At 41.7% G+C, this 26815-nt stretch overlaps 2 protein-coding genes across 9 annotated transcripts in view; one reads left to right on the forward strand and one right to left on the reverse strand.

Annotated features, from left to right (window-relative positions):
- FOCAD (focadhesin) overlaps positions 1-26815 on the reverse strand; it is a 195953-nt gene that overhangs the window by 155535 nt on the left and 13603 nt on the right. For 2 of the 4 annotated variants that reach the window (XM_075210521.1, XM_075210495.1), the window contains exon 1: positions 8446-8534. The exons of 1 other annotated variant lie outside the window; for it this stretch is intronic. The gene's annotated coding sequence lies outside the window, so the exon portion shown is untranslated. Of the gene's footprint in view, positions 1-7660; positions 7780-8445; positions 8535-26815 lie in introns of those variants that run through there. One more of the 4 variants, XM_075210503.1, reaches the window with a different exon arrangement.
- Positions 1-26815, forward strand: part of MLLT3 (MLLT3 super elongation complex subunit) — a 238615-nt gene that overhangs the window by 968 nt on the left and 210832 nt on the right. For 2 of the 5 annotated variants that reach the window (XM_075210536.1, XM_075210561.1), the window contains exon 1: positions 8655-8816. The exons of 1 other annotated variant lie outside the window; for it this stretch is intronic. In XM_075210536.1, the coding sequence (XP_075066637.1) occupies positions 8718-8816 (99 nt within the window). In that variant the 5' untranslated portion in view covers positions 8655-8717. Of the gene's footprint in view, positions 1-8653; positions 8817-26815 lie in introns of those variants that run through there. 2 more of the 5 variants (XM_075210544.1, XM_075210554.1) reach the window with 2 other exon arrangements.

The raw sequence follows: 26815 nt of genomic DNA on the forward strand, positions 1-26815 counted from the left end.
CGCACATTCTGCATAGACAATACCCCCTTCTGCATTGTCACCCCATTCCACAGAGCACCCACCTTATGCACATACAATCCTCCTTACCTAGAACCCTTCCAAGTCTCTCTCCTTAACTTGTCCTGGCAATGTCATGTCACCTCTTACACCCCAAACCTCCACATGCCATCCAGAGCTATACGTATCCCTGTCATGAGAGTCACTGCACTATGAGTATCTCTCTGGTCACTGGCGTTCACATTTCTTAAAGCTATCTTTAGACATAAATGTAGGTTACATACAATGGGATGATAGTGGCTTTTTAGAGTGGAACTAAACCTGATTAAATCCACATACGTTTTCCCAAAAAAGGGCAGTGATTATTGTATTAATTAGTTTTACAAAAACTTTAAAAAGAGCATTTTTGTGTGATATTTGTTTAAACAGGTACTATTAAATAATTATTTAAGGACTCCCAAAAATTGTAGCCACTTCAGTGCATATATTATTTTGGAAATATGGTTATTTATCGGTCAGGCATAAGCAAGTGCATAATCCATTCCTCATGTTGTGCTATTTTCCAGACTCGCACCTTCTTTTTTTTTTTTTTTTTTTTTAAAAAAAAAAAAAAAAAGGTCCACCGAGCTACAACTTTTACTTTGTTTCTCTTAAAATACTGCTCATTGTGTAGAATACAGGGGCTGGCAAGGCTAGGGGGCATTTTCTCTCATTGTGGGATACCTTGGACTGGGTCACTGGACTAACCTGCGTTTTTTTTCCCTTTAAAATGTTCCTAACAAGCTGCTGAGCTGAGTCTCACCCCAACCCCCCACCCTCCTGGACAAAAATGTGCCAGCCAGCCCCTGGTAGAATAAGTGGTATACACTTATAATACAAACTTTAAAAAAAAAAAATAGTTGGCTGGGACATCATTTATGCCCTAAAAGGGAACTCCACCCAAAATTAAAAAAAAATGAAGTTTTGAGTGGCGTACAAGCAATTCAGATCAAACCCATACTTTTACTAACCTGCTATGCTCTTTTCACTAATGGATATAACCATCCCGTACCGTATTCCACGTGCTCTGTTTGCGACAAGAAGATGCCCACACTGTGAACTTACTATTCACCTGAAGTGAAGCTCGTGAATTTCTTTAAGTAGCTCATGAAAGTAAGAGGACATTGGAATTGCTTTTATTTTAGTCACACCTGCTCATGTGATGTTTATACACTGGCTTATGTGCTTCCCATGGAGAAGTAGTGTGTCGCAGGTGGTGTAAAAACCAAGTAAATCAGCAGGGTTAAAACAGGAATGTCTATCAAAATACACAATATCCCATCCCTGCAAGTCATTAGAATATCTTGGATGCTCTAAACCATGTGTTTGCCTGCAAAACTGACGCAAAGCGTCACAAAACAGGAAGAAACCAGTTTTGTGCTGCATTAGTAAATTACTCCTATTACTATTATTTTAAATATTTCTAAAGTGTTCACAGAACAACTATACCTTTTGATCACTTTCATGTAGTTTTTACACAAGTTTTTTTCTACTTATCAAAAACAATTGTGCTTTATTGTAAGCTCCTTTTAACTGTATTATTAACAATATTATTGTGACTATTGTAATCTATCTGCCACTATTTCTTTATGCCTACAAATTATGTTTTGATAGAAAAATCTGAAATGTTAAGTCAGTATTTGTCGTAAACATACTAGTAGGTTAATTGGCTGCTATTAGGTTGATCTTAGTCTCTCTCGGTCTGTCTGTGTGTGTTAGGGAATTTAGACTTTTAAGCTCCAGTGGGGCAGGGACTGATGAGAGTGAGTTCTCTGTACAGCGCTGCGGAATTAGTGGCGCTATATAAATAACTGTTGAGGAGATATAATTCTCTGACAGTTACTTGAGATTATTTTGAATATGATCTGGTTGCTCTATTTACTAAATAATTGGAACACATATCTGCTCTGCCTACTCTATTTTAACCATACTTGTTCACACTTCCTGAATGTCTGGGAGATGCCCAAATTTTGGGTAGGTTTCCCAGTAGAGCAGGTCATTCTTCCAACTGAAGAGGTCTGGATAGGAGCCTCTATGACACGATGCGCTGTGAATCATGTCATTCTGTCTGCGTCCAAAGTGATTTCGCCACAGGACCCCCTTCCGTCCTCACACTTCACCTCTCCTCTGGGATCTACTGGAGGGTAAGTGTAAAAAGTTGGCAAGTATGATTTTAACACCAGTGTTGGATTTAGTTCCATGATAAGGGTTCAGACAAGCAGATTCTTTCAGGGAATTTCCTCACACTGCGTTCTATCTTGAGAGACATAAGAAAATCATTTACATTCTAATATCTGATCCTGTACCGACACACATCTGCTGTTAACATTGGCAGCAGTGTGAATCATGGATCCTACTAGATTAGTAGAAAAAGCCACCAGTATTTGTGAAGTCCAAACATATTCTATAATGCTGCACAATATTGGTATGTTGTAATAAAAATCTATCACAAGGAACAACAGGTATTGAATTCAAATCCAAACAAGCTCCCAAACTACAGGGAACATGTGAGGGGAAAGGAGGAGATTGAGTGAAGAGGAAATATTTGGAACATAAAGTTCTATGCAAGCAGTTAGCACAAATTTCTCCAAAGGGCTGGAGCAGAGAGGATATATACTATATAGCATATGTTATTTTACCTAGTTAAACAGATAGCAGAAAGTGGGTGCTGTAATAAGGAGATTTGGAGCCACATAAATTGCAATAGTATGCCAATTGTCTGATATCGCAATTTTTCCACTAGTAAGACTGTCCACTTCTGTATTTAAAAATATCTTTCTGCACAATGATCATTTCCTGCAACTATTCTCACTACTTGTCTACATAATGTAACTGTTTTATTAACACAAAGGGGCACATTCAATTGTTGGCGTTACTGCCTAAAGTAAGGCGGCGCACGCACTATTACCATCATTACGGTAATAGTGTGCGTAAATATCGTTATTACGGTACTTTTCTCGCTAGATTTCAGCTCGCGGCTCAGGGAGCTGCGAGCTGAAATCCGGCTTAGTATTACCGCAATAACGGGAATACTTTTTCCGCGGCGGAAACCGCCCACAATTGAATATGCCCCTAAGACATTATACTGCAGCTCTTTCCAATATCTAACTCTCAGTATATGGCTTTCTGATTGCCTCCATTCTCCTTGTCACATACAGCACTATGCTCAATCATAGACCATATAACTAGACAAGTCATTGCTTCCTCATAAGATCATCATCGCCTGTCCCTGTGCTGCTGTCACTAATCTGAGTATATGTTGCTACACTAATGCCAACAACCATGCACACCTAAAGCACTCAAAGTAGATGAAGGACTAGAGACTGAGCACCCTTGTTGTATTCAAACACACCATAAAAATATAATAAAGAAGCATAACTGATCATATTTGTCAGGATGAGAGCATAAATCAGATATGATGAAACAGAATACTGAATGTCAGGGCCCAAATAAAATATTGCATTGATACATAAATGATCCTGATTTTCAACTCAGATAAATGTTTGACCAAATGTTTTTAAAAAGGAAACAATTAGCCCAGTAGGAGGTAATTAGGATGAGCAAACCCTTTTGTGAGAAGACCTGCTTAAGATATTCAGATCACAGACATCCATTGTTTTTGATCATGTATTAAACTTCCTAATTGCCTTCTTTTCAATGGGTAGTACAAACACAAAGAACCACTAGATGTAAATGAGAGAGCGATATGCCTAGGTGGAAACCTTGGAGACAAAGGCCACACTTGAATGCCTATACAGCTATACAGGTATACAGAAATATGGGCTTCAAATGAAAATGTCTTCGTAGTTCATATTTTGGGAAATCTGGGTGGCACTCCATTCTGAGGAGCAGAGATCACACCATGGTTGTGAATGACAGGTACTGGTGTTATCCGGGAACAGCTATAATCACATACCTTTGAAAAAGGTATGTTACATTGTCAAAATTCCATCATGTTTGGAATTTAAATGTGCAGGAGTTTATGACCGGTTTATTGAAGGGGGAGATATGTCTCTGGGATATATCTGTGAAGAATCACCCAAAGGTCAAAACGTTGGGAATATTTGTTAGAAAACTATAGTGACACCCAGGGGACATCCCTGCTCCCCTATTAGCATTAACACGCCCCCTGTGAAGAACGTACCATTACATTTTGCTTAAAAATCCCGTGTTGGGAAGGGGCAAGTTGTCAAGTTTCTTGGGGATCAATCTAATTGAAGGATTGCCCTTCTTTTCTGCCTACCCCCAGGCATACAGATTATGATAAGTAAGTTATACTCTGTACTTTCATCTCATTTATTTTTATAACTGTATGCAATTTTTTACTTGCATGTCAAATATTTATCTAACTGCTTTTTTTATTCTCTGTAAGCATTGTATATTAAATCTATCAATTTAATAGTTCTGTCCATATTGCTCTAAAACAAATTCATTGTCTGTTTAGAAGAGACAGATTACTTGGCTGGATTAACTCTTTAGAAACCAGTGTGTAAAGAGTTAACTGTTTAGCTACCAGAGCACAGTGTGCGCAATTGGGTGATTAAGTCATAGGCATGCTACGGGCCTTATTCGTAGTTGCTGAGAGGTGTGAAGCGTGGTAGGTGTTGGGAAGGGAACAGCGAAATCTGTAGCCTTAGAGGAAGAGGTGAGTGTGAGATTTAGGCTGGAATCCTGTGTGTTCCCTTACAGTAAGCTTCCAAGTCACCAGTGCGCAGAGGGCGGTTTATGACCGATTATGGGGTTCAGGAGCGGTTTCCTGACAAAATCGAGGTGATATAATATATGACTGTTGGAATATATGATAAGATATCTAATCAGGGAGTAGGTAGAGGGGTTTATCCCTGACAATGTTTCATTTTCAAAGCAACACACCAAGGTATGGTGCCGTCCACTGCAGGTCTTATTTATCGAATCTTTCTATTCATCCTCCAAACACCCATTTCAGCTGCTATTTTAAATAGGTGAACAAAAAATATTTGTAGGTGCTGTACTACAGAAACAGAGGAGCCCCAAGAAAACTACTAAGGGGAAGAAGCAGGTACATGAAAATGTATCAACTAACTGGTAACGTGGCTGTAAATATAGCTTAGCACCCATTTAGTCATTAGCAAGCTTAATCTATTTTTAGATAAAGAAATATAGTATGTAACAACAAGTGTAATATACATTTTGTGCGTGTATAAAGTTAAGTCCATAAATATTGGGACATCAACCCAATTCTTATGTTTTGGCCTGTATACACCACCACAAAGGATTTGAAATGAAACAAACAAGATGTGCTTTAACTGCAGACTTTCAGCTTTAATTTGAGGGAATTTACATCCAAATCAGGTGAACAGTGTAGGAATTACAACGGTTTCCATATGTGCCTCCCACTTTTTAAGGGACCAAAAGTAATGGGACAAACTAAACAATCCTACCTCAAACTTTCACTTTTTAATACTTTGTTGCAAATCCTTTGCAGTCAATTACAGCCTGAAGTCTGGAAGGCATAGACATCACCAGACGCTGGGTTTCATCCCTGGTGATGCTCTGCCAGGCCTCTACTGCAAATGTCTTCAGTTCCTGCTTGTTCTTGGGGCATTTTCCCTTCAGTTTTGTCTTCATCAAGTGAAATGCTTGCTCATTTGGATTCAGGTCAGGTGATTGACTTGGCCATTGCATAACATTCCACTTGTTAGCCTTAAAAAAAAACTCTTTGGTTGCTTTTGCAGTATGCTTCGAGTCATTGACCATCTGCACTGTGCAGCGCCGTCCAATGAGTTTTGAACCATTTGACTGAATGTGAGCAGATAATATTGCCCGAAACACTTCAGAATTCATCCTGCTGCTTTTGTCAGCAGTCACATAATGAAAAATACAAGGGAACCAGTTCCATTGGCAGCCATACATGCCCACGCCCTGACACTACCACCACGCTTCACTGATGAGGTGGTATGTTTTGGATCATGAGCAGTTCCTTTCCTTCTCCATACTCTTCTCTTCCCATCAATCTGGTACAAGTTGATATTTGTCTCATCTGTCCATAGGATGTTGTTCCAGAACTGTAATGGCTTTTTTAGATGTTGTTTGCTAAACTCTAATCTGGTCTTCCTGGTTTTGTGGCTCACAAATGGTTTACATCTTGTGGTGAACCCTCTATGAAATCTTCTCTTGATTGTTGACTTTGACACATATACACCTACCTCCTGGAGAGTGTTCTTGATTTGACCAACTGTTGTGAAGGGGGTTTTTCTTCACCAGGGAAAAAATTCTTCTGTCATCCACCACAGTTGTTTTCCATGGTTTTCTGAGTCTTTTGGTGTTGCTGAGCTCTCTGGTGCTTTCTTTCTTTTTAAGAATGTTCCAAACAGTTGATTTGGCCACACCTAATGTTTTTGCTATCTCTCTGATGGGTTTGTTTTGATTTTTCAGTCTAATGATGGCTTGCTTCACTGATAGTGACAGCTCTTTGAATCTCATATTGAAAGTCGACAGCAACAGATTCCAAATGCAAATGTCACACCTAGAATCAACTCCAGACCTTTTACCTGCTTAATTGATGATTAAATAATGAGGGAATAGCCCACACATGTCCATGAAATAGCTTGAGTCGATTGTCCCATTACTTTTGGTCCCTTAAAAAGTGGAAGGCACATATAGAAACCGTTGTAATTCCTACACCGTTCACCTGATTTGGATGTAAATACCCTCAAATTAAAGCTGAAAGTCTGCAGTTAAAGCACATCTTGTTTGTTTCATTTCAAAACCTTTGTGGTGGTGTATACAGGCCAAAATATGAGAATTGGGTTGATGTCCCAATATTTATGGACTTAACTTTATACACGCACAAAATGTATATTACACTTGTTGGTACATACTATATTTCTTTATCTAAAAATAGATTAAGCTTGCTAATGACTAAATGGTTGCTAAGCTATATTTACAGCCACGTTCCCAGTTAGTTGATACATTTTCATGTACCTGCTTCTCCCCCTTAGTAGTTTTCTTGGGGCTCATCTGTTTCTGTAGTACAGCACCTACAAATATTTTTTTGTTCACCTATTTAAAATAGCAGCTGAAATGGGTGTTTGGAGGATGAATAGAAAGATTCGATCTCTGTCATTAGCCAGGGTTCTAAGACCTGCAGTGAACGGCACCATACCTTGGTGTGTTGCTTTGAAAATGAAACATTGTCAGGGATAAACCCCTCTACCTACTCCCTGATTAGATATCTTATCATATATTCCAACAGTCATATATTATATCACCTCTATTTTGTCAGGAAACCGCTCCTGAACCCCATAATCGGTCATAAACCGCCCTCTGCGCACTGGTGACTTGGAAGCTTACTGTAAGGTAACACACAGGATTCCACATCTTGTTACTTTCATTTTAAATCCATTGTGGTGGTCTATAGAGCCCAAAATATGAGAATTGTGTTGATGTCCCAATATTTATGGACTTGACTATATATATTATATATCTCAAATAGGAACAAATTCACATCACTGCTCCGTACCCACTTGCATACATATACAACCTAAAAATAAAATAATTGATCAATATGGCGCTTCACTATCCACTTCTCTCCACAAAAAAAGACACAATCCATACAATGTAAACACATACACTTGGCGCGCACCTTTTCACATATGAGGAGATGGTAAATTCCTCTTAAATTCTATTTCAGTTCACTTCCTTCACTAGGATAGCGATCTTTATCCTTCTCTCCAAATGGATTCCTACAGTCTGATAATCAAGCTCATAGGGACACAGAAAAGGGGAGAAAATAGTGCAATATGTCTCAAACTATATAATAGATAGTCCACAAAGTTCCCAGAAAGGGTTATCTCATATCTCATCACTTACTCCTAAATGAACTGCAGCTTCTGGAGCTTACCACTACAGCTGATAGCAGGCAAATCAAAATAATGACTTAAGTTCCAGTGGGAACCTACAATAGACTTATATACACGAGATTCTTCTGAAGCCCATGATTAATATAGTTTACTTGTCATTTACAAATATTCAATAGTTGCCTTTTATTCATTATGACGATAATATAAACTATAAATAAAGCAAAATATCTACACATGCTTTGCATATATAAATAGAATTACTTAAGTCTATGACACAGCAGAAATGTGGTATAAATGTAAAGTATCAATGCACCACCATTCATATATGAATACTATGAACATACACTCGTGAACTTGTTCCAACACAGCATTATCATATGACTTAGAAGATGAACAATTTAATGAAATATTCACTGACCAAGACATAATATGCTGTGTACTATAAATCTGCCAATTGCGTCCTGAACGTTGAACTCACAAAAATGTTGTCTGAACACAAATAACAATCCCAACACTCACTGACTGTCCTGCTCTGTGTACTGTGCAATACTGTATATACTTCTCTTACCTGATACTTCCACATGAACTACGGGCTGCGCCAACTAGAGAGGCCTGGGCATGACGTCACACACAGCCTACTAACACATTGGCCGTAGCGCTGACCCGGGAGAGAGATGGGGCGGTCCTGTTTTGACTTTCGGCACTATGATTGGCTCAGCTAACGGTAGGGCGGGGTCGATAAGACGCAGCTCCCAGCAATAGGCTATAAGCGAACAGTGGCGCGTGGAACATTTTAACCATTTCACTTTTCATTGCTTTGCTACAAGTGTTCGCTTGTACATGAACGAGACGGTACTGAACTGCGAGACTACATGTTTGCGTTATAGAGGATGTGAAACCACAACACCTGTATCACAGCATTCTGCTGCTAGTGTGAAAGTAAGTAAAAACAAAGTGTCCTCAATATTGTTACATAGAGGCGGCCATTTACCTAAAGACCAAGATTAATTTCAACATTGTTCAAAACGTTACTAGAGCCTATACAACGAAAGTATATTTTAATATAATAATATGAAGCACCTTATAACATAACCAGGTATACAGGTACAGGTATACACCAGGTAAAAATCAGATGTTTAATATTGTATTTACCATTTGCTTTGCAACTGAAAGCAAGTTATTCTGTGGTGTTCTTTGTTATCGACTGGTTTATGCTGAGAAATGCCCAATATCTAATGCTTATTAATAATTTGTCAACTCTCCCGGAATGTCTGGGAGACTCCCGAAATTTGGGACGGAGTCCCGGGAGAGCTGGCAAGTCTCCCGCATCCCGCTACTGTTTTCCGAAAAAGACGCGATTCACCGCGAATCGCGTCATTTTGGCCCTGCCCCGCAAGAAAACGGCATTTCTGTTGTGGGGGGCGGGGCCAAAATGACGCGATTGGCTGCGTCTTGCCCTCCAGTCACGCCCCTCTTCCGGAAAGAACTTCGCAAAAGTAGGTAAGTATGTGCTTATTTACAAAAGTGCAAATAAGTAGTCCTTGCAACACAATTGCTCATTTGTAATATCAGGCAACTACTTTTACTCAAACTCACCTGGTTTCATATGGAAGTGCCCAAATTTGAAGGCTATGAAGCTGGCACCTGCGGAGGTAAAATAAAAAGTTTGGACCATGCAGTGAGAGCAGTTGACCAGATCAGAGTCATTACCTGCTTAGTGCATACACCCACATAAAAAAGTGAGTGTTATGCCTCTGGTGTGCTTCCTTTAGATATATAATTTCAACATAATGGAACTGATGCATACCTCCCAACACTGAAGGATTTCAAAGTGGGACAGTGGACTAAAGGGGGCATGTCTGTGGCATCATAAGGCGTGCCTGCATCATCACGGGGGCGTGTATATGACATAATGGTGGCATGTCTGTGCTTCATGGAGGAGTGAAGCTGTTCTGTAAGCAGGTGTCTCGAACTCCGATCCCCGTGGAAAGCACGCTCAGTTCCTGTTCCTGTGTGACGTATGGGCGGAGGAAGACTCATATCTCCCAAATTGGCCAAATGCGGGACAACGCTGTCCCGATCGGGATGGCGGGACAGAGCACTCAAATCCGGACTGTCCCGCCAAAATAGGGACAGTTGGGAGGTATGCTGATGCAAAGTGGGACGTACCCATTTTGCGTTAAATCACTGAGCACACACATATGTGCCTATGCAGACATGCACGATTTTGGTTTACAACTGCCTGAGCCTGGAGAGGCAGGATGGTGGTGGAAAGTGTTGCATTCTAATATTGGCCATGTACAGTAAAGGCATTTACGCTAATGTGGCTCATGCAGACCTGTAGAAACAGGCTTTTTTTTTGAGTAATTTACTCAGATGTTGCGACCAACTCTGCATCAGCCCCTATATGATCCCATCTGGTGCTGGAGAGGCTGCTCATATCCAGGCTCTCTGGTGGGAATGTCACAAACTACCTGCAATTTATGATATCCGGGACCTCATACTCACTGTTATCCACATTGACATCCCTCTCTCCCAAAAATATTTCTTATTCCCTTTATACATTCTATCAGCATCCGAACAACCAATCAAATTGATTAGGCATATAATCTCAACCGCTAAATGCCAGCTAGCGACAGATTAAAAATCCCCCTCCCACCTCCGCTTCTGTACCACATTGGGACAATGTAACAAAGTGACACAGAGCATCTGGAAGATCATTCAACAAGCTGACATAGCTTAACCCTTTCTGTGCTGTGGTGTAAGCAGTGTCGGACTGGGGCATGAAGGGCCCACCGGGGAATGCAACACTAAGGGCCCACCAAAGAGGGTGTGGTCAGCCATCATAGAGGCGGAACCAGACACTAGAGGGGGAGTGGTCAGTCCACAAAAGACAGCTAGCACCTTAGTGTAGTATATAAAGCATACAATGTGTGTATAAAGAATACAGTCTTGACCTGCGCCTTAGATTGGGCAGAACAGTCGCCAAAAAGCAGGATTGTCCCACTAGACCAGGCTTGGCTAACCTGTGGTACTCCAGGTGTTGTGAAACTACAAACCCCAGCATGCTTTGCCAATATATAGCAGCTTATTGTTGTAAGGGTATGCTGGGACTTGTAGTTTCACAACACCTGGAGTACCACAGGTTAGCCAAGCCTGCACTAGACTCAGAACATTTGACAGACTGTCCTACCTGTTGTTGTCTTTTACTACCTGTGGCTGCTGGTTTTCTTTAGTTGTGGATCCAGGAATGTTGAGGGCCCCCTTTGGAAAAAATAATGGGTACATTTAGAAACGCCAACCATCCCTGCCATTAAATCAACAGCACCCACATTCAATTATAGACCCAAACCACCTCAGCATTAAAGGTCTCATCACCCCCTCCCTAAAGTGTTCTTTGTGCAGCACCCCCCTCACTATAGTTTAGTATAGTCAGCCCCCCTATAGTTTAGTATAGATAGGCAGCCCCCCTATACCACATAGTAGTGCCCCCAAAACAATGTTATGCCACACAGTAGTGCCCCAAAGATATGCCACATATGCCCCCAATGTTATGCCACACAGTAGTGCCCCAGAGTTATGCCACACAGCAGTGCCCCAAATGTTATGCCACATAGTGCCCCAAGGTTATGCCACATAGTGCCCCAAGGTTATGCCACCTATGCCTCCAATGTAATGCCACACAGTAGTGCCCCAGTTATGCCACACAGCAGTGCCCCAAATGGGATGCCACATAGTGCCCCATTGTTATGCCACAGAGTAGTGCCCCAATGTTATGCCACGCAAGTGTCCCCAATTCACATTATATGCCTGCAGTAGTGGTCCTCAATTCACGTATGCCATGCAATAGTGCTCTCAATTCACACACATATATATATATATATATATATAAAAGACAAAAAAGACAAAAAAAAAGACAAAAAAAATATATATATATATATTATATATTATATATTCTGATAGAACATACTGACGAAGGTAAAACATCTCTTCACGCAGGGTTAGCGCTAATCTGCTTATCCCTATACGGCACCCTATCTTCCAGACCTAGCGTCCCTCATCATCAGAGGTACGAACACTCGTTACCAGTGGCTGTTTTTGGGTCAGTTTATACCGGTGTGTCACTACGCCATTTGAATCTCACACAGTAATCCAGGAACTATGGACTAAAGGTTTTTTAGCCGACCGGATCCCTACAGTTTGATTCACACCATAAGACTCTGTGCTTGTTATTACTTGCACTGGACATTGTTCCTGACCCCCTAATATTTGTGCATTCATACTTCCAGACTTTACTTATAGTCATATCAGGACTTTTTTGGTATGTCTTTGTGACTGCTAATACCTACATAATACTCATTTTGGGGTGTTTTGCACTCTCTACTCCTATCAGATACCAGAGGTGTGCTGTTACCACTGTTGTTGGTTATCTCAACACATTATATCACTGTATCTCCATTGTGTTTACTATACATGCTATTTGCCCTCATTGAGGTCCTCCTTACATGTTTGTATTTACATTACTTATGTTCTTTTGCTATCAGTGTACATATGTCTAATACACTTGATATACTGCACACCTCAGTCTCTCTATTTTTTACAGGGGTGATGCTCTTTATTCTCAATATTTGTCTACTCAAAATATTTGTCTACCCTTTTTACCCCACCAGGCAGCAACCCACACTTGTACTTCAAGGTATTAGGGAGCGCTAACCCACCCTCTTCCAATATATATATATATATATATATATTAGTGATGGCACAAAAAACATAAACAAGTAGTTAAAGACTCTACTTACCCACATGTTGATGCAGCCTCTCTTCTCCTTCTCCCTTTGGCGGCGGCGGCGGGAACATCATCACAGGGGAAGGGGGCAGGTCACATGATCGCATCTGCGATCGGATTTGAAAGATGACTGGCTGTCACTGACAGCCAGTCATCTGCAGCAGCGGGGACGGCGGAGAGGACTGCGGGCACCCTGGATGACGACAACGGGCCTCCAGGTAAGCTCCACCCACAACTAAAAGGGGGTGTGGCCGTAAGGTAGCCGGGCCTATCGGTGGTTTTACCGGTAGTCCGCTGGGCCAGTCCGACACTGGGTGTAAGTGACAGCTGCAAGCTGGGATCACACAGCCTCCATTGATTGGGGGGTATAGGTGATACGGTGTGTCTGTGGAGACACATCACGTCTGAGTTTTTACTAAAATCTCTGCTCATTTTCCCTTGAGCGCCATACAGATGCGAGGGAAAATATCTGGAGAATTATGTACTAAATTAGCCAGCAATGTGTTCAGCTGGACATTGAGTCGATGTCCGGCGGCACCTCTCAGTTAATATTGATGTTATTATGTATCAAGCAAACCAGTTTTGCGAGTAATACATGCATAGGTACAATATTCTGCCTCACCTCCATAGTTTATCTGGTTTTCTTTATTTTCTCAATGCTCATTGCTAAACACACCTTGACAGAAAACGTGGAGAATATTTTCTCAATTCAACCTCATTTAATGAGTGATTTTTACATTGCAGTTACCTGCTACTCACCAAAGGTGAGTTCAGTTCCAAAGTGAAGCAAAATTACCTGTTTGAAATCTAATTACCGTATTTCACCGTATAATGGTCGCTACCACATAATCGTTGTACCCTGTTTTTCAGTCCAAAAATTGGTTTATAACTTTTTATTGCATAATTGTTGTATGGTAATTCTGTTTATCACGCTGCTTAAAAGGTAAGCAGTGCGGCAATGTATTCACCAGTGGCAAATGGATACTCATTTATCTCTCGCACATTGCCTAGAATTCTCAGTGCACGCGCATTGTCAGTATATTTCCGAAAGCCGACTTGCGTGGTTTGTTTAGAGAGCGCTGCCGTACTAACAGTATTGTTACTTAACCCAATGAAAAGCGGTAGGCGCAAGGGAAGCGGGCGGGCAGCAAAGCTACCATGAGTAAGTCACCTGTTCCATGCATCCTAATTTTCCACCAAAGACACTTTTTAGTAATAAAGGATTTTTAAGTAATACAGGCATAACTTTTTTTTCATATAAGGGTCACACCCCACTTTTTGCAAAAAAAATTGGCAGAAAATCTGCGGCGATTATGCGGTGAAATATGGTATTTGTAACTACTTCTAAAAGGTACCAATATATTTTTCCGACCCATTTAAGGATTTCTGTGTAGAATATATGCTGTAAATTAGTTTTTAGTTTTTTCTGCTTTATTCCACTGAAAACCAAATAAATATATAGGTGGATACCAAAATATTTTCTTAATTTAAACAATTTTCAAGATGAAATGGTACATTATTAGAAAACAATGCAAGGATGACAATATTTTTGGCAATGACTGCACATGGATTAAATATGCATTAATTTATAAACTTTTACTATTGTAAGATTATCGATTTTTACCTTTTTTATTTATTTGTTCCCATTATATGTTCCCATTTACAAAGACCATAACATTTAACCACACAAAACATTATTCTTGCACATCAAAATTAGATTAACATACAACCAACATTAGTCGATGAGGGAATATGTACCAATTAATGTGAATGCAATCTAACGTTAAAGAGTACTTCTGCTTACAAATACCTGATTAAAATCATTATGCTGGGGACTAGAATTTACTGGATTAACACCTGATAATTGAAATAGGACTTCTGTTTGAAAACACCTGTTGAAAAGACACTATTAGTAACATTTCACAGATACATTGTGAATAACTGACCTTCCTTATTAACATCCATAGGTAGTGGCCACAAATAATGGAAACCCCAATATAAGGCCACTTAACAGGCTGCTGTGGCATTGTGTCTAATGTTTGTCATTTTTCAGGTAGAGTCCAGCTGCACATAAGCCTTGGTTCACTAATGCCAAACGTCATCTAGAGTAGTGTAAAGCACTATTGGAGCAGAGGAAATGTGTTCTCCGGAGTGATGAATCACACGTCACCATTTGGAAGTCTGATGGACAAATCTGAGTTTGGCAGATGCCAGGAGAGTGTTTCCCACCCAAATGCCTACTACCATCTGTAAAGAGTCATGGTCTAGGGCTATGCTTTTAGGGTCAAATGGATGTGAATACAGGCAGTCATGTTGCAAAATCTAGTTGAAAGCCTTCCCAGAAGAAAGGGGAATGTTATAGTAGCAAAAAGGGTACCAACTTCATAATAATGCACATGGTTTTGGAATGAGATGTTCAACAAGCACTTATGGATGTGATGTTTGGGTGTCCAAATACATTGGGCCATGTAGTGTAAGTCTGTGCGTTTCTGAGGTCTTTATTGATCAATGTGCCACCAATGCAGCAACGGAAAATCTATTATTTCTACACGTTATTATGAAAATCTCACCAGAGCAGCTAGCTGCCTGGCTTACACATGTGCAGTAGAACTCAAAGGCCGTCGTAGGAAAAAAAGAATAAATATATATAATTTAATAACTTGGGTGAAAAAATAATTGGTCAGTTTTGTTCAGATCTGGTGACTGAGAAGGCAATGACACATGGAGAACATCAATGTCATGCTAGTCAAACTGTTGTGTCCCCAACCACACTATTCTTCTGGATTTGGGTATTATTACCCTGAAAGATACCCCTACCATCGACAAAGACATGCTGCAACATGGGCTGAAGATGATCACTCAGTGTTATTAAGTAGTGATTATCATTGGTCATACCTACTCAGTGAATGACTACACATAAACTTTCATTGTTGGAACAAGCACTCAAGGCTATAGAGTCCTTTAGGTTGGTGTCAAATGTGCACTTGTCCATTTGTCAAGAACACAGTGAAGAATGATTCATCTGACCGAATTACCTTCTACCACCGCTCTGTATTCTAATCACTGACTCTTTGCACCACTGATCTCACGAGAAATGTATATTGCCAGGCATGTCGAGTGATTTATGATTGCATCCCAACTATAATATCCTACTGATGAAACTGGTTGTTCATGTCACAGGTTGAAATTTGCAGGCAGCTCAAGTTGCTCACTTTGCACTTCAAATGAATGCATGGATATCAAGATTCTGGAGTATGATGATGTGTTTTCCCTCAGAGTTCCATGCTGGCTTTGCTAGACACCATTGCTCGTGAAACATTTGCAAGTTCAGCTTTCGTAGTTGACTTTGAAACAGGGGTGATTGTTAGGGCATGTTTGTCAGTGGGGAACGTATTGCTGTGGAATAATTGAAACCAGTTGTTTCCATCTCATAACTTTTTATGGGTTTTAGCTGTAATCTTGGAGACTATGGGTGGGTTAGGAGTCTCTCCAATGTTGGGCTATGAAGCCCTAGTTGCTATAAGAATATGCCCATCACGGGGGGGCGTGGCCGGGAAGCCATCCAAGACGGTCGCGTTAGCCTGGAGCTCCGTGCCAAAAGACTAAACAGCAGTTACTGGTGATCCAAACCCCAAAAAAGCTGTCCTGAAGTGCTCTACTCTCCCCCTGAGAGTTACGGCGGGCATATCTGGCTACTGGAGCCCTCCGCACGGTCCAGGCTGTTTAAGTAGCGCTGATACTTTTAAAAACCTGACAGCTCCGATCGGAGGTTCGTGAGACGGGTGCCACACCACTTACCTATATTACCCAGACGATTGGGTCCTTCTTCCCAGGTGTCCTTGCTGTCCCTGAGGGTTGGGGAGGCTTGGTGCTGCGGGACCGGAAGTCCTTGGACGCCATCGCGCCCTTCTCTTCCGGCGAGTGGACTCTCGTGGTGCCTGCTGAGACGTGTCGTGTAGTGGAGAGGGGTGGAGTCACGCTTCACTACATAGCGGAGGTAGGAGAAAACATCCCTCCGATAATAACAAGCTCCCCGGCAGCTATCTCTGTTGCTCAGTGAGGCAGTTAGTCTATTCACTCAACCATACTGCCGCTGAAGACATTCCAGAAGGCCAGTGAAGCACATAGTATATAGTGACTGTTAAAGCCTCATTGAGACTGTTTCCACTCACATTCAGATGCAGAACGGGGGAGTGCCTAACCTTGGTTTCCAAACTGGAACTCTCCACTTTGGGTACGCGTACTGACACCCTAGAAACAAAAACTGACGACCTCTGTCGCTTCCAAGCGACATTTGACAGAGAATTATGCCGTCTAAATGAAGAAGTCGAGTCCTTAAAAGAAAAACAAGAGGACTCTGAAAACCGCTCCAGGCGTAATAATATTCGAGTCCGTAATGTGATCGAAGAGATTTCACCAGCTGAAATTCAACCGTTTCTCAAAGACCTCTTTTTACATCTACTTCCAGGTCTATCAGACTCTGACTGCATGATGGACCGTGCGCACCGCGCCCTCAGAGCCAGACCAACTTCTGACCAACCCCCACGTGATATAATTGTGCGTTTTCACTATTACCACATCAAAGAGCGTATTCTAACTCACACAAGGACTTCCACCTCAATTCCCTTTCGTGATATGGACATACAATTCTACCAAGACCTTGCTCCTTCCACTATTCAAAAAAGAGCTCTTTAGCCTGTCAATAAGATCCTGCGCCAGCACAATATCCGCTACCGTTGGGGATTTCCCTTTCAACTCCTACATCTCATAGTCTTCAGCTTGGTATCTTCTGTTTTCGTTTACATATTACAATTGTTGTTATTATGTCCTTATATTTTAGGGTATTCTCTACTTGCCTTAAATTATAGTTATCTCGTTTTGTATTATTGTACTGTATTAATGTATAATATGTCTTTGCTCATTCTACCCTCCCCTCCTCTATTTTCCTATTTCCCTTTCCTCCCTTTCCCTCCTCCCTTTTTGTCCCCTCCCCTGCTGCACAATTTACCTATGCATCTGGATAACTCGTGAATGTTAATCCCTTTATAATAGTTGTATCCAGTTTATTAGACAGAGCCATCGACTCAGGTGGCAAACCTGACTGGATGTATCCTTTCCACCCCCCACGCTCCCTATACGACTTTTGTTCAGCTATACTATGTTTATTAACAATATGTCTGGATCCCTCCTGGATCCCTCCGTTAAAGGGTTCCTGCCCAATTGAGCTACTCTTTTCTTTTTCTTCTTCTCTCTCCTTTTTTCTCCTTTTCTCTCCTAGTGGCTTTCTCTTCTTTCTCCTCCCTTTTCCCTCTTCCCCTTTCCCCTCCCCTCCCATTTAAAGCTCCCTGGTCCTACCCCCTTTACTGTTACAGCTTCCATATGAATCATTTAGCGACGAACACACCACTCCCGCCTCCATGGCCCTGAAACTTCTTTCCATTAATGTCAACGGCCTCAGCTCCCCCCGCAAACGCACAATAGTCCTTGGAGCCTGCATAAGGGAAAAAGCTGACATAGTCTTCCTCCAGGAGACTCACCTTACAGGTTCACACACTCAACTCCAAGGTAGGCAATTCTCACAGACTTTTTTTTGCCTCAGCTAACTGTAAAAAACGGGGGGTTGCGATTCTCATTCACAATAAGGTTCCATTTCAGCTTTCCTCCTCATATTCTGGAGGGTCGCTTCCTATTGGTAATGGGCACGCTCCGCTCCTACCCAACCACATTAGTTGTTACCTATGCCCCAAACCAAGACCAGGCTCAGTTTTTCCCAATATTATTTCGACACATTGAGCGATTGACCCAGGGTCACATTATATTAGGAGGTGACTTTAATGTTGTTTTGGACCTTCTCCTCGATAGGTCCTCTATCCCCCCCCGTGGACTCCCCACGCCCTCTTCCAGGGGCTCCTCCACCTTGTCTGCCTTGCTATTACAACACTCTCTTCATGACACTTGGCGCCTCAAAAATTCCACTGCGAGAGACTATACTCATTTCTCAGCTCCCCATCAGATATACTCCCGCATTGACATGATCCATATCTCCCAATCTTTGATACCCCTAACAACTCAGACGGGCATTGTCCCATTCTCATGGTCTGACCATGCGGGGGTATACATTCTTCTCGACCTCCTCCACCATTATCCACGCCCCTTTAGATCGCGCCTAGACGACTCCCTGCTTTTAAATACTTCCTCCTTTATGGACATTAAATCAGCTATATCTGATTATTTTCAAGAGAATACCACTCAGGAATTGGCGCCTGGTGTAATATGGAAAGCTCACAAAGCTACCATTCGCGGGCGACTCATAAGTGTTGCTTCGCAGGTAAAGCGTAAAGCCGCTCTAGAAATCTCCTCATTAGAGCAACGTATCTCCTCTCTTCTGACTCGCCATAAGCTGGTCCCTCATCCATCTCTATTAACGCAAATTAACTCTTTAAAGGGCCAGCTAAAGTCCCTTCTGTCTCGGCGAGCAGCATCCATATTACAGAAACTTCAGCAACGCTTCTATGATAAGGCAGACAAGGCCGATTCATTGTTAGCTCGGAAGCTCCGCCAGAGGCGTGTCCGAGGAGCTATTGACAAACTCCACAAGAATTCCACTAATTCAGTAACATATGACCCCCTAGAAATTGTTAAGGAATTTGGAGACTTCTACGCTTCCCTTTATAACCTTACTGGCTCCCCACCCCGGGGGGATCTCCTATCGGATTCTCTGGAGTCGTACCTAGCTAATACCCCTCTTCCACACCTCTGTCAATCCCAGCTCACTTGCTTAAATGGGGACATCACTGCAGATGAATTAAAATTAGCTATAAAATCCCTTAAACCTGCCTCTGCTCCCGGTCCTGATGGCTTTTCAGCACAGTACTATAAAAAGTTTGCCGCGGACCTTGTTCTTTATCTAACATCCTTTTACAACCAAATTCTGGAGGGGGCCTCCTTTGACTCTGCTACCTCGCTCGCCAATATTGCAGTAATACCTAAACCTGGGAAAGACCCTCTCCACTGTGCGGGCTATAGACCCATTTCTCTCCTCAACGTAGATCTCAAGCTTTACGCTAAAATTTTAGCTACCAGGCTTAACCCCCTGCTCCCCAAACTGGTTCACCTGGACCAAACAGGCTTCATCCCAGGGAGGCAGGCCCCCGACAACACTAGAAGATCGATCAATTTGATTCACTATACACATAATGGAAAATTGCCCTCCCTCATGATGGCCTTGGATGCGGAAAAGGCGTTTGACCGTATCTCTTGGACATTTATGAGGGGGGTTCTCGAATCCATGGGCTTTTGTGGTAGGTTTCTAACTGGTATTTTGGCTCTCTATAGAAAACCCTCTGCTACGGTTTCGGTCAATGGCCTAACCTCCAAACCATTTACAATTTCTAATGGCTCTTGCCAGGGTTACCCCTTTTCCCCATTGATCTTTGCCCTTATAATCGAACTGTTAGCAGCCAGAATTCGTTGCATCCAATCCATTTCCGGTATAAAGGTCGGTTCTACAGAAAGCAAAATTGCTTTGTATGCAGATAATGTCCTCATTAGCATGTCTAACCCCATTACCTCTCTTCCCCCCCCCCCCCCCTCTCCTCCTCTCGGAATTGGATACTTATGGGCACTTCTCGGGCTACAAAATTAACCCTGCCAAAACTGAAACTTTGGATTTCTATATCTCTAAAACAGATAAAGCAATCCTAGATCAAGCATTCCCCTTCACTTGGCATCGCCATAAAATAAAATACTTGGGGATCTTCCTTACCAAAAATCCCTCCCATCTATTCCAAGCTAATTCCCCCCATACCCTTTCCCAAATTAAGAAAGATTTCAGCACCTGGTCCCTCCAATTTATCTCCTGGATAGGTCGTATAAATTCTGTTAAAATGAATATTCTTCCCAGACTATTATATCTTTTTCAAACCCTACCTATTCGAATTCCCCCCTATGTATTTAAATTCCTCCAATTTGAGTCTTCTAAATTTATTTGGGCAGGTAAACGCCCACGAGTATGATTCGGGGTCCTACAGAGATCCTCGCGGGGTGGTGGTCTAGGTATACCTAATTTTAAAAAATACTACCTATTGGCTCAAATTGCTCAGTGTGTCTTATGGAACGGTCCTGTTTTTGCTAGGGTCTGGGTGACACTAGAGGCGGAGAGTCTGGGGATGCTTACTCCTGCCTCCCTTCTGTGGATTCCAAGGGCTTGTCGCCCCAAAAAGGCTTTGTCTCATCCTGTAATCTCTCTCTCTGGCTATATGGGACTCATCCATCAGGCTCTATGGTCTCTCTTCACATCCATCACCAATTATCCCCCTTTTTAATAACCCTGATTTCCCTCCTGACCTACACCATTCAGCATTCCTTCCGTGGCATTCCCGAGGGATACGTTTCCTAAATGACCTAACCCGCGATACAACATTTCCCCAATTTACGGATATTCAAACCAAAATTGGTTTGCCCACACGGATATTTTATCAATTCCTGCAAATCCGCAATTTTCACTCCTTCTCAAAACTACGTCTTATTTCCCGACATCTCACAACAATTGAAACACTATGTCTACGCCAGGCATCGAAGTCAGGTCTTATTTCTAATATCTACTCTGAACTAATTGCTCCTTCTACTCCTCCTCGAGACCTTCATGAGATATCATGGGAACATGACCTGGGCTCTCCTCTTGATGTTGAGTGGGCAGAAATTCGGGATAATGCTGCCTCCAGCTCAATCTGCGTCCGAATAAAGGAAAATGTTTACAAACTCCTTAATCGATGGTACTATGTTCCTACTCGACTACAAAAGATACTGACTGATTCCTCTGACAGATGTTGGCGTCTATGCTCTGGCGCGGGCTCTTTCTTACATATATGGTGGGACTGCCCGAAACTGATTCCCTTCTGGCGCGAAATTAAAGCTCTGACAGAAATGTTAATTCAAACCACCTTACCCTTCGACCCTAAATTTTTCATTCTACCCCTCGGGTTCCCCACGGCCACAAGACACCAAAATAAACTTGCTCGTCACATTATTTCAGCAGCCACATGTCAAATCGCCATAGATTGGAGGCAGGCCGCCCCCCCTTCATTCTCCGCTTTAACTAATAGGATTTGGCATACGTATAAGATGGAATACATGACTAGCATTATACGAAACACGGCCAAATCTTTTAACAAGGTCTGGGACCCCTGGATGTCTCACTTCCAATACCGCTCCCCCTTTATCTAATCTTACCCCCTACCTTTACGTAACCCTTTCCCCTCCCATCTCATTGCCTCTGGCTCAAGAGGGATTTCCATCACTCCTCCCCCTCCCCTCCTCCACCTCTCATCTTCTCTTTTATCTTCCTCTTCCTTCTCCTTTTCTTTTCTCTCTCCTCTTTTAAATATATAAAAACGCCGGTCCTTATTTCATAGAATCTGTGCTATTTTATCTCTGAAACATGAAGACTTCTGCTTCATTATACAATGCACTGATTATACTCTGTTTGATATAACATGTATCCTTTTGCATTGTTAATTCTATTTTGACCGCTAATAAACACTTGTTTAAAAAAAAAAAAAAAAGAATATGCCAATCACATATTTCTTATGGTTTGGGATGTTTCAGGGGTAGTCATTTAGGAAATTTACTTCTGGAGCAGGTATTGACGTCAATATCATCCGTAGTTGAATTCATTCAAAGTCTTCAGATCAGATTATTCATTTGCCAAGCATTTCAAAAAACTGTGTAGCATATCCCCAACCGTGCCACCCACAGTTACAAACAGAATTTGGAAGCACTTGGCCACATTTTACTTTTTATTTTACTGGGAGTCCTATATATTATTATTATTATTATTATTATTATTATTAATTTTTATTTATAAGGCGCCACAAGGCGTCCGCAGCGCCGTTCATAGACAAACAAATTACAATACAATGGGAGACAGCACAGTACAGTAAACATATATAGTTTGTGAATTACTTTAACATTTCTGTGTCATTGATGCATTTAGATATTTGGTAATAATTACAAAATATTGTTTCCCAGTCAGATTCTGACAGCATAATGTTTTCTGTTTCCCATTTGTTTTGTATTGCTAATATATGGTCGATTATTTTGTGGAATAACTGTGAAGTAAACGTTTATACCAGAGGATTTTGTCCCCTTTGTGGCTTTGAGACATAGATTTAGAAAGAATAAGTGATGGGGGTTAGTTTTTTTTTGTATCAAATTTGTTCCCTTTTGGGATTATATCCAATGATGCGCTTGCAGTAAATAGAACTCCTGAAAAGGTATTAGGTACTTTCCCTTAATTTTGGAAAAGAAATCATTGAATTATTTTCAATTAAGTTGTGAATTTTAACGAACTTTTGGTTATGCCAATTATTGAGGTTTAAGTCAGGGATGGTTTTAGTGAGCCCTAGAATTAAGAGTTGGGATCAAGGAACAATAATTTCTTGTTTAAGGCTTAGTATTCTATTACATGCCACCATGGGATCTATAATACTTTTGGAGGTGATGTCTTTACTCAGTCTTTATTTTTAAGCTATCCAAATAGGATATTTCTAGTTCTTCTCAAAGATTCTGTGAATGAGACACAAACCGTTCCTTTAAATGCTCTAAGAGACATGCTAGTTGCTAATTTACTAGTTTAAGAGCCACTAGCCCCCCTTGTAATTTTGATCTAAACTTACGTTCCCTCGCTAGTCTGGGTTTCTTTTTCTTCCAGATAAAAGCCCATGTAATGGAATAATACAATAAAATATGTAACCGTGCCATAAAGTGTAGATCAGAAAATAATCTAATAGTAATTAGAAAGCAACTGGTAGTAACCAGTTTATTAAAATTTAATATTTTATACAAAGTAAATCAACAAACATCATCGTAGTATGCTACATAAATTGTAAACCATCAGCAGTTCTATATATTCGTATACAATTCAAATAGGGAAAATTAGTTCAGCGGTTCCCAAAGTGTGCGCCGCGGCGCTGTCACAAGGGTACCGCGGGCCAGCCATAGTAAAAACAAACAGAAAAACTTACCAATCCTCGCGGCGCCGGGACCCAGCATCCTCCTCTCTCACGCAGCGTCTCATCAGTGACAAGCTGCGTGAGAGAGGAGGATGCTGGGTCCCGGCGCCGCGCGGACCTGTACGTTTTTTTCTGTTCGTTTTTATTATGGCTGGCGTGCGGCAGAGGGGACAGAGGAGGGGGGACCAGCGTGGCAGAGGGGACAGAGGAGGGGGGACCAGCGTGGCAGATGGGACAGAGGAGGGGGGACCAGCGTGGCAGAGGGGACAGAGGAGGGGGGACCAGCGTGGCAGGGGGGGACCAGCGTGGCAGAGGGGACAGAGGAGGGGGGGCCAGCGTGGCAGTGGGGGCAGAGGAGGGGGGACCAGCGTGGCAGAGGGGGGACCAGTGTGGCGGAGGGGGGACCAGCATGGCAGAGGGGACAGAGGAGGGGGGGACCAGTGTAGCAGAGGGGACAGAGGAGGGGGGACCAGCGTGGCAGAGGAGGGGGGACCAGTGTAGCAGAGGGGACAGAGGAGGGGGGACCAGCGTGGCAGAGGAGGGGGGACCAGTGTGGCAGAGGGGACAGAGGAGGGGGGACCAGCGTGGCAGAGGAGGGGGGACCAGCGTGGCAGAGGGGACAGAGGAGGGGGGACCAGCGTGGCAGAGGACAGAGGAGGGGGGACCAGCGTGGCAGAGGAGGGGGGACCAGCGTGGCAGAGGAGGGGGGATCAGCGTGGCAGAGGAGGGGGGACCAGCATGACAGAGGGCAGAGGAGGGGGGGCAGAGTGTCTGGATGCAGAGGGGGCAGAGTGTCTGGATGCAGAGGGAGCAGAGTGTCTGGATGCAGAGGGGGCATTTTTGCATACAACTAAATAAGTATTTCTGTCCTGACCTAAATACTTATTACAATTTTTTGACACAACTACTTCTAAAACAGGACTGCTCAGTAATTATTTTGGAGGGGTGCCTTGAAAAAATGATGTAGACTCTAAAGGTGCCGTGAACTGCAAAAGTTTGGGAACCACTGAATTAGTTGATAAAGAGTAGTGAAAATCATCCAAAAGTACTTACTCCAAAAGGATCTTCTAGGGTGGTATAATAAAAAGCCTCTTAGGAACTCCAGTCTCAATAGACCTATTTTTTTAAGAACAGTTGGTCCACATTTCTTCGTATAGTAGAGCTTATATTATGTGAGATCCATGTATCACCTGCCAACAGTACATCCAGAGCAGTACAAGTGGAAACAGTTAGTGCTCTAAACATCTGGACATAATTACCCTTCGGTGGCCACCATTCCTCAGGTTTAACTTATCCTTTTTTGCTTCATATATGGAAGGCGAAGCTCACTGTACTCACTCTTCAAGTGGTAGGATTCTCCTGTGGCAGTATCAGCTGCAGTTACACTCCATTCTACTCTTGCTACACCTCAAGGAGGCACAATGGCTATGCGCACCTCCTCTCCTAACGCACTCTCGCGCTTCCCCTCTGTGGCACCAGACTCCGCTCATTTGGTGTGGTCTGATGTTACTATACAATCTTATATAGGGAATGTTGATGTGGTGCATGCAAGACAGCCTAAAATATATGGCTAAAATGATGATGATGATGATGATGATGATAATAATAAAATGTTAGAAGATAAAATTCACCTTGCTTTTTCCACAGAAAATCTTTAAATATAACTGCTTATTTTTCACTTGAAACTAATAAAGAATCTAGATTGACAATTAGTTGGAGAGACAAAACAAAACAATAGTTGACTAGTCTGTCTGAGGTGAAATTGTTAGTGGAAGAGTTAAAACCAACAAATGGGCTGTGTCTGGCAGTGTGTGTTTGTGTATATGTGTGTCTTTCATATATTCACAGAATTAGGCATTTAAACGGGTAGTAAGACAGCTTTTGTGAACTTAGTGAAGTTCATATCACACACTGAAAGAGTTCTAGATTGTCCTACAAAAAAGAGGCTCTCCTATTTAATTCAGAGCAGATGAAAACTCCATAAACGGTTAGGCAGGGGGGAGGCAATTTCAAAATTGCTATTGAGTTATAAAATGTTGTTATCAAAATTCACCAATACAAAAAGTTACAGATGAAAAACAGTTTAAAATTCTGAAATAAAGATCTTGGCTGAATGTTGGTCTCAGATCACGTGTTTTATGTACTAAAGATAATTGATTCCAATACTGCATTGGTCATAATCAAAATCCAGTCATAAATATTGCCCGTTACACATGTAAACCAAATTCATACATCTCTTATCACGCTACAGTGTTTATTAAATCTTTGCCAGAGTTACATTGTGCACTTGGCTTTGGCAGAGATGCCTAACATTAATAATTGTGCACTTATCAAACATTTCAGCCTAACTTTCTTTATACTTCTGAAGTAAAAGGAAAATGTGTAGACATCTTCTGCACAAATGCCAGGACTTAATAATCTACACTCACGCCATACCAACTGCATTGAGTTATATTATTGTAACAGATCATTAACACCAGAGTGTCGCCAAAGTTAGGGATCTCTTTTATTTTTCCTATTGTCTATTTTATTATTTAAATGACAAACAGAGCATATGTAAAACATCTAGATGGCATTCTTCACCAGACTATTAGAAAACCAATTAGATATTTTTTTTGTCAGGGTCAAATAAGGACATTAGTAAAAGGCTTTGTGCGCCCCCTGGTGCTCAGAAAAAAAATATATTTCATATGCATCTCAAAGCAGAATGTCTTCTACACCAGTTTTTTTCATAATAGCATGTTAAGATTTATCTTTCAACTGAAATAAATATATTTTTCCTTTCTCATCTACATTATTTTTACTGTCATCTCACAAATATCCTAAACATTCTTAGAAATTTCTGGCTACTATGCATTCATGAAAAAAGGGAACCATATGATTACCTGGTTGAAGCCATGTCCAAAAAGTTGTCATTGCTTTAATACTGGTTTACCAAATTTATGTTGAAGTTGCCTTAACAGGCATCTCGAGCTACAAAATTGTAAATGTATAAATAGTTAAGATTTAGTGAAGCTTACTGAATGGGCAGCATAGTGGCTTAATGGTTAGCACTTCTGCCTAACAGCACAGGGGTCATGAGTTTGATTCCCAACCATGGCCTTATCTGTGTGGAGTTTGTATGATCTTCCTGTGTTTGC

This window comes from Mixophyes fleayi, chromosome 1, assembly GCF_038048845.1.
Source record: "Mixophyes fleayi isolate aMixFle1 chromosome 1, aMixFle1.hap1, whole genome shotgun sequence".
In the NCBI taxonomy this organism is placed as follows: Eukaryota; Metazoa; Chordata; class Amphibia; order Anura; family Limnodynastidae; genus Mixophyes; species Mixophyes fleayi.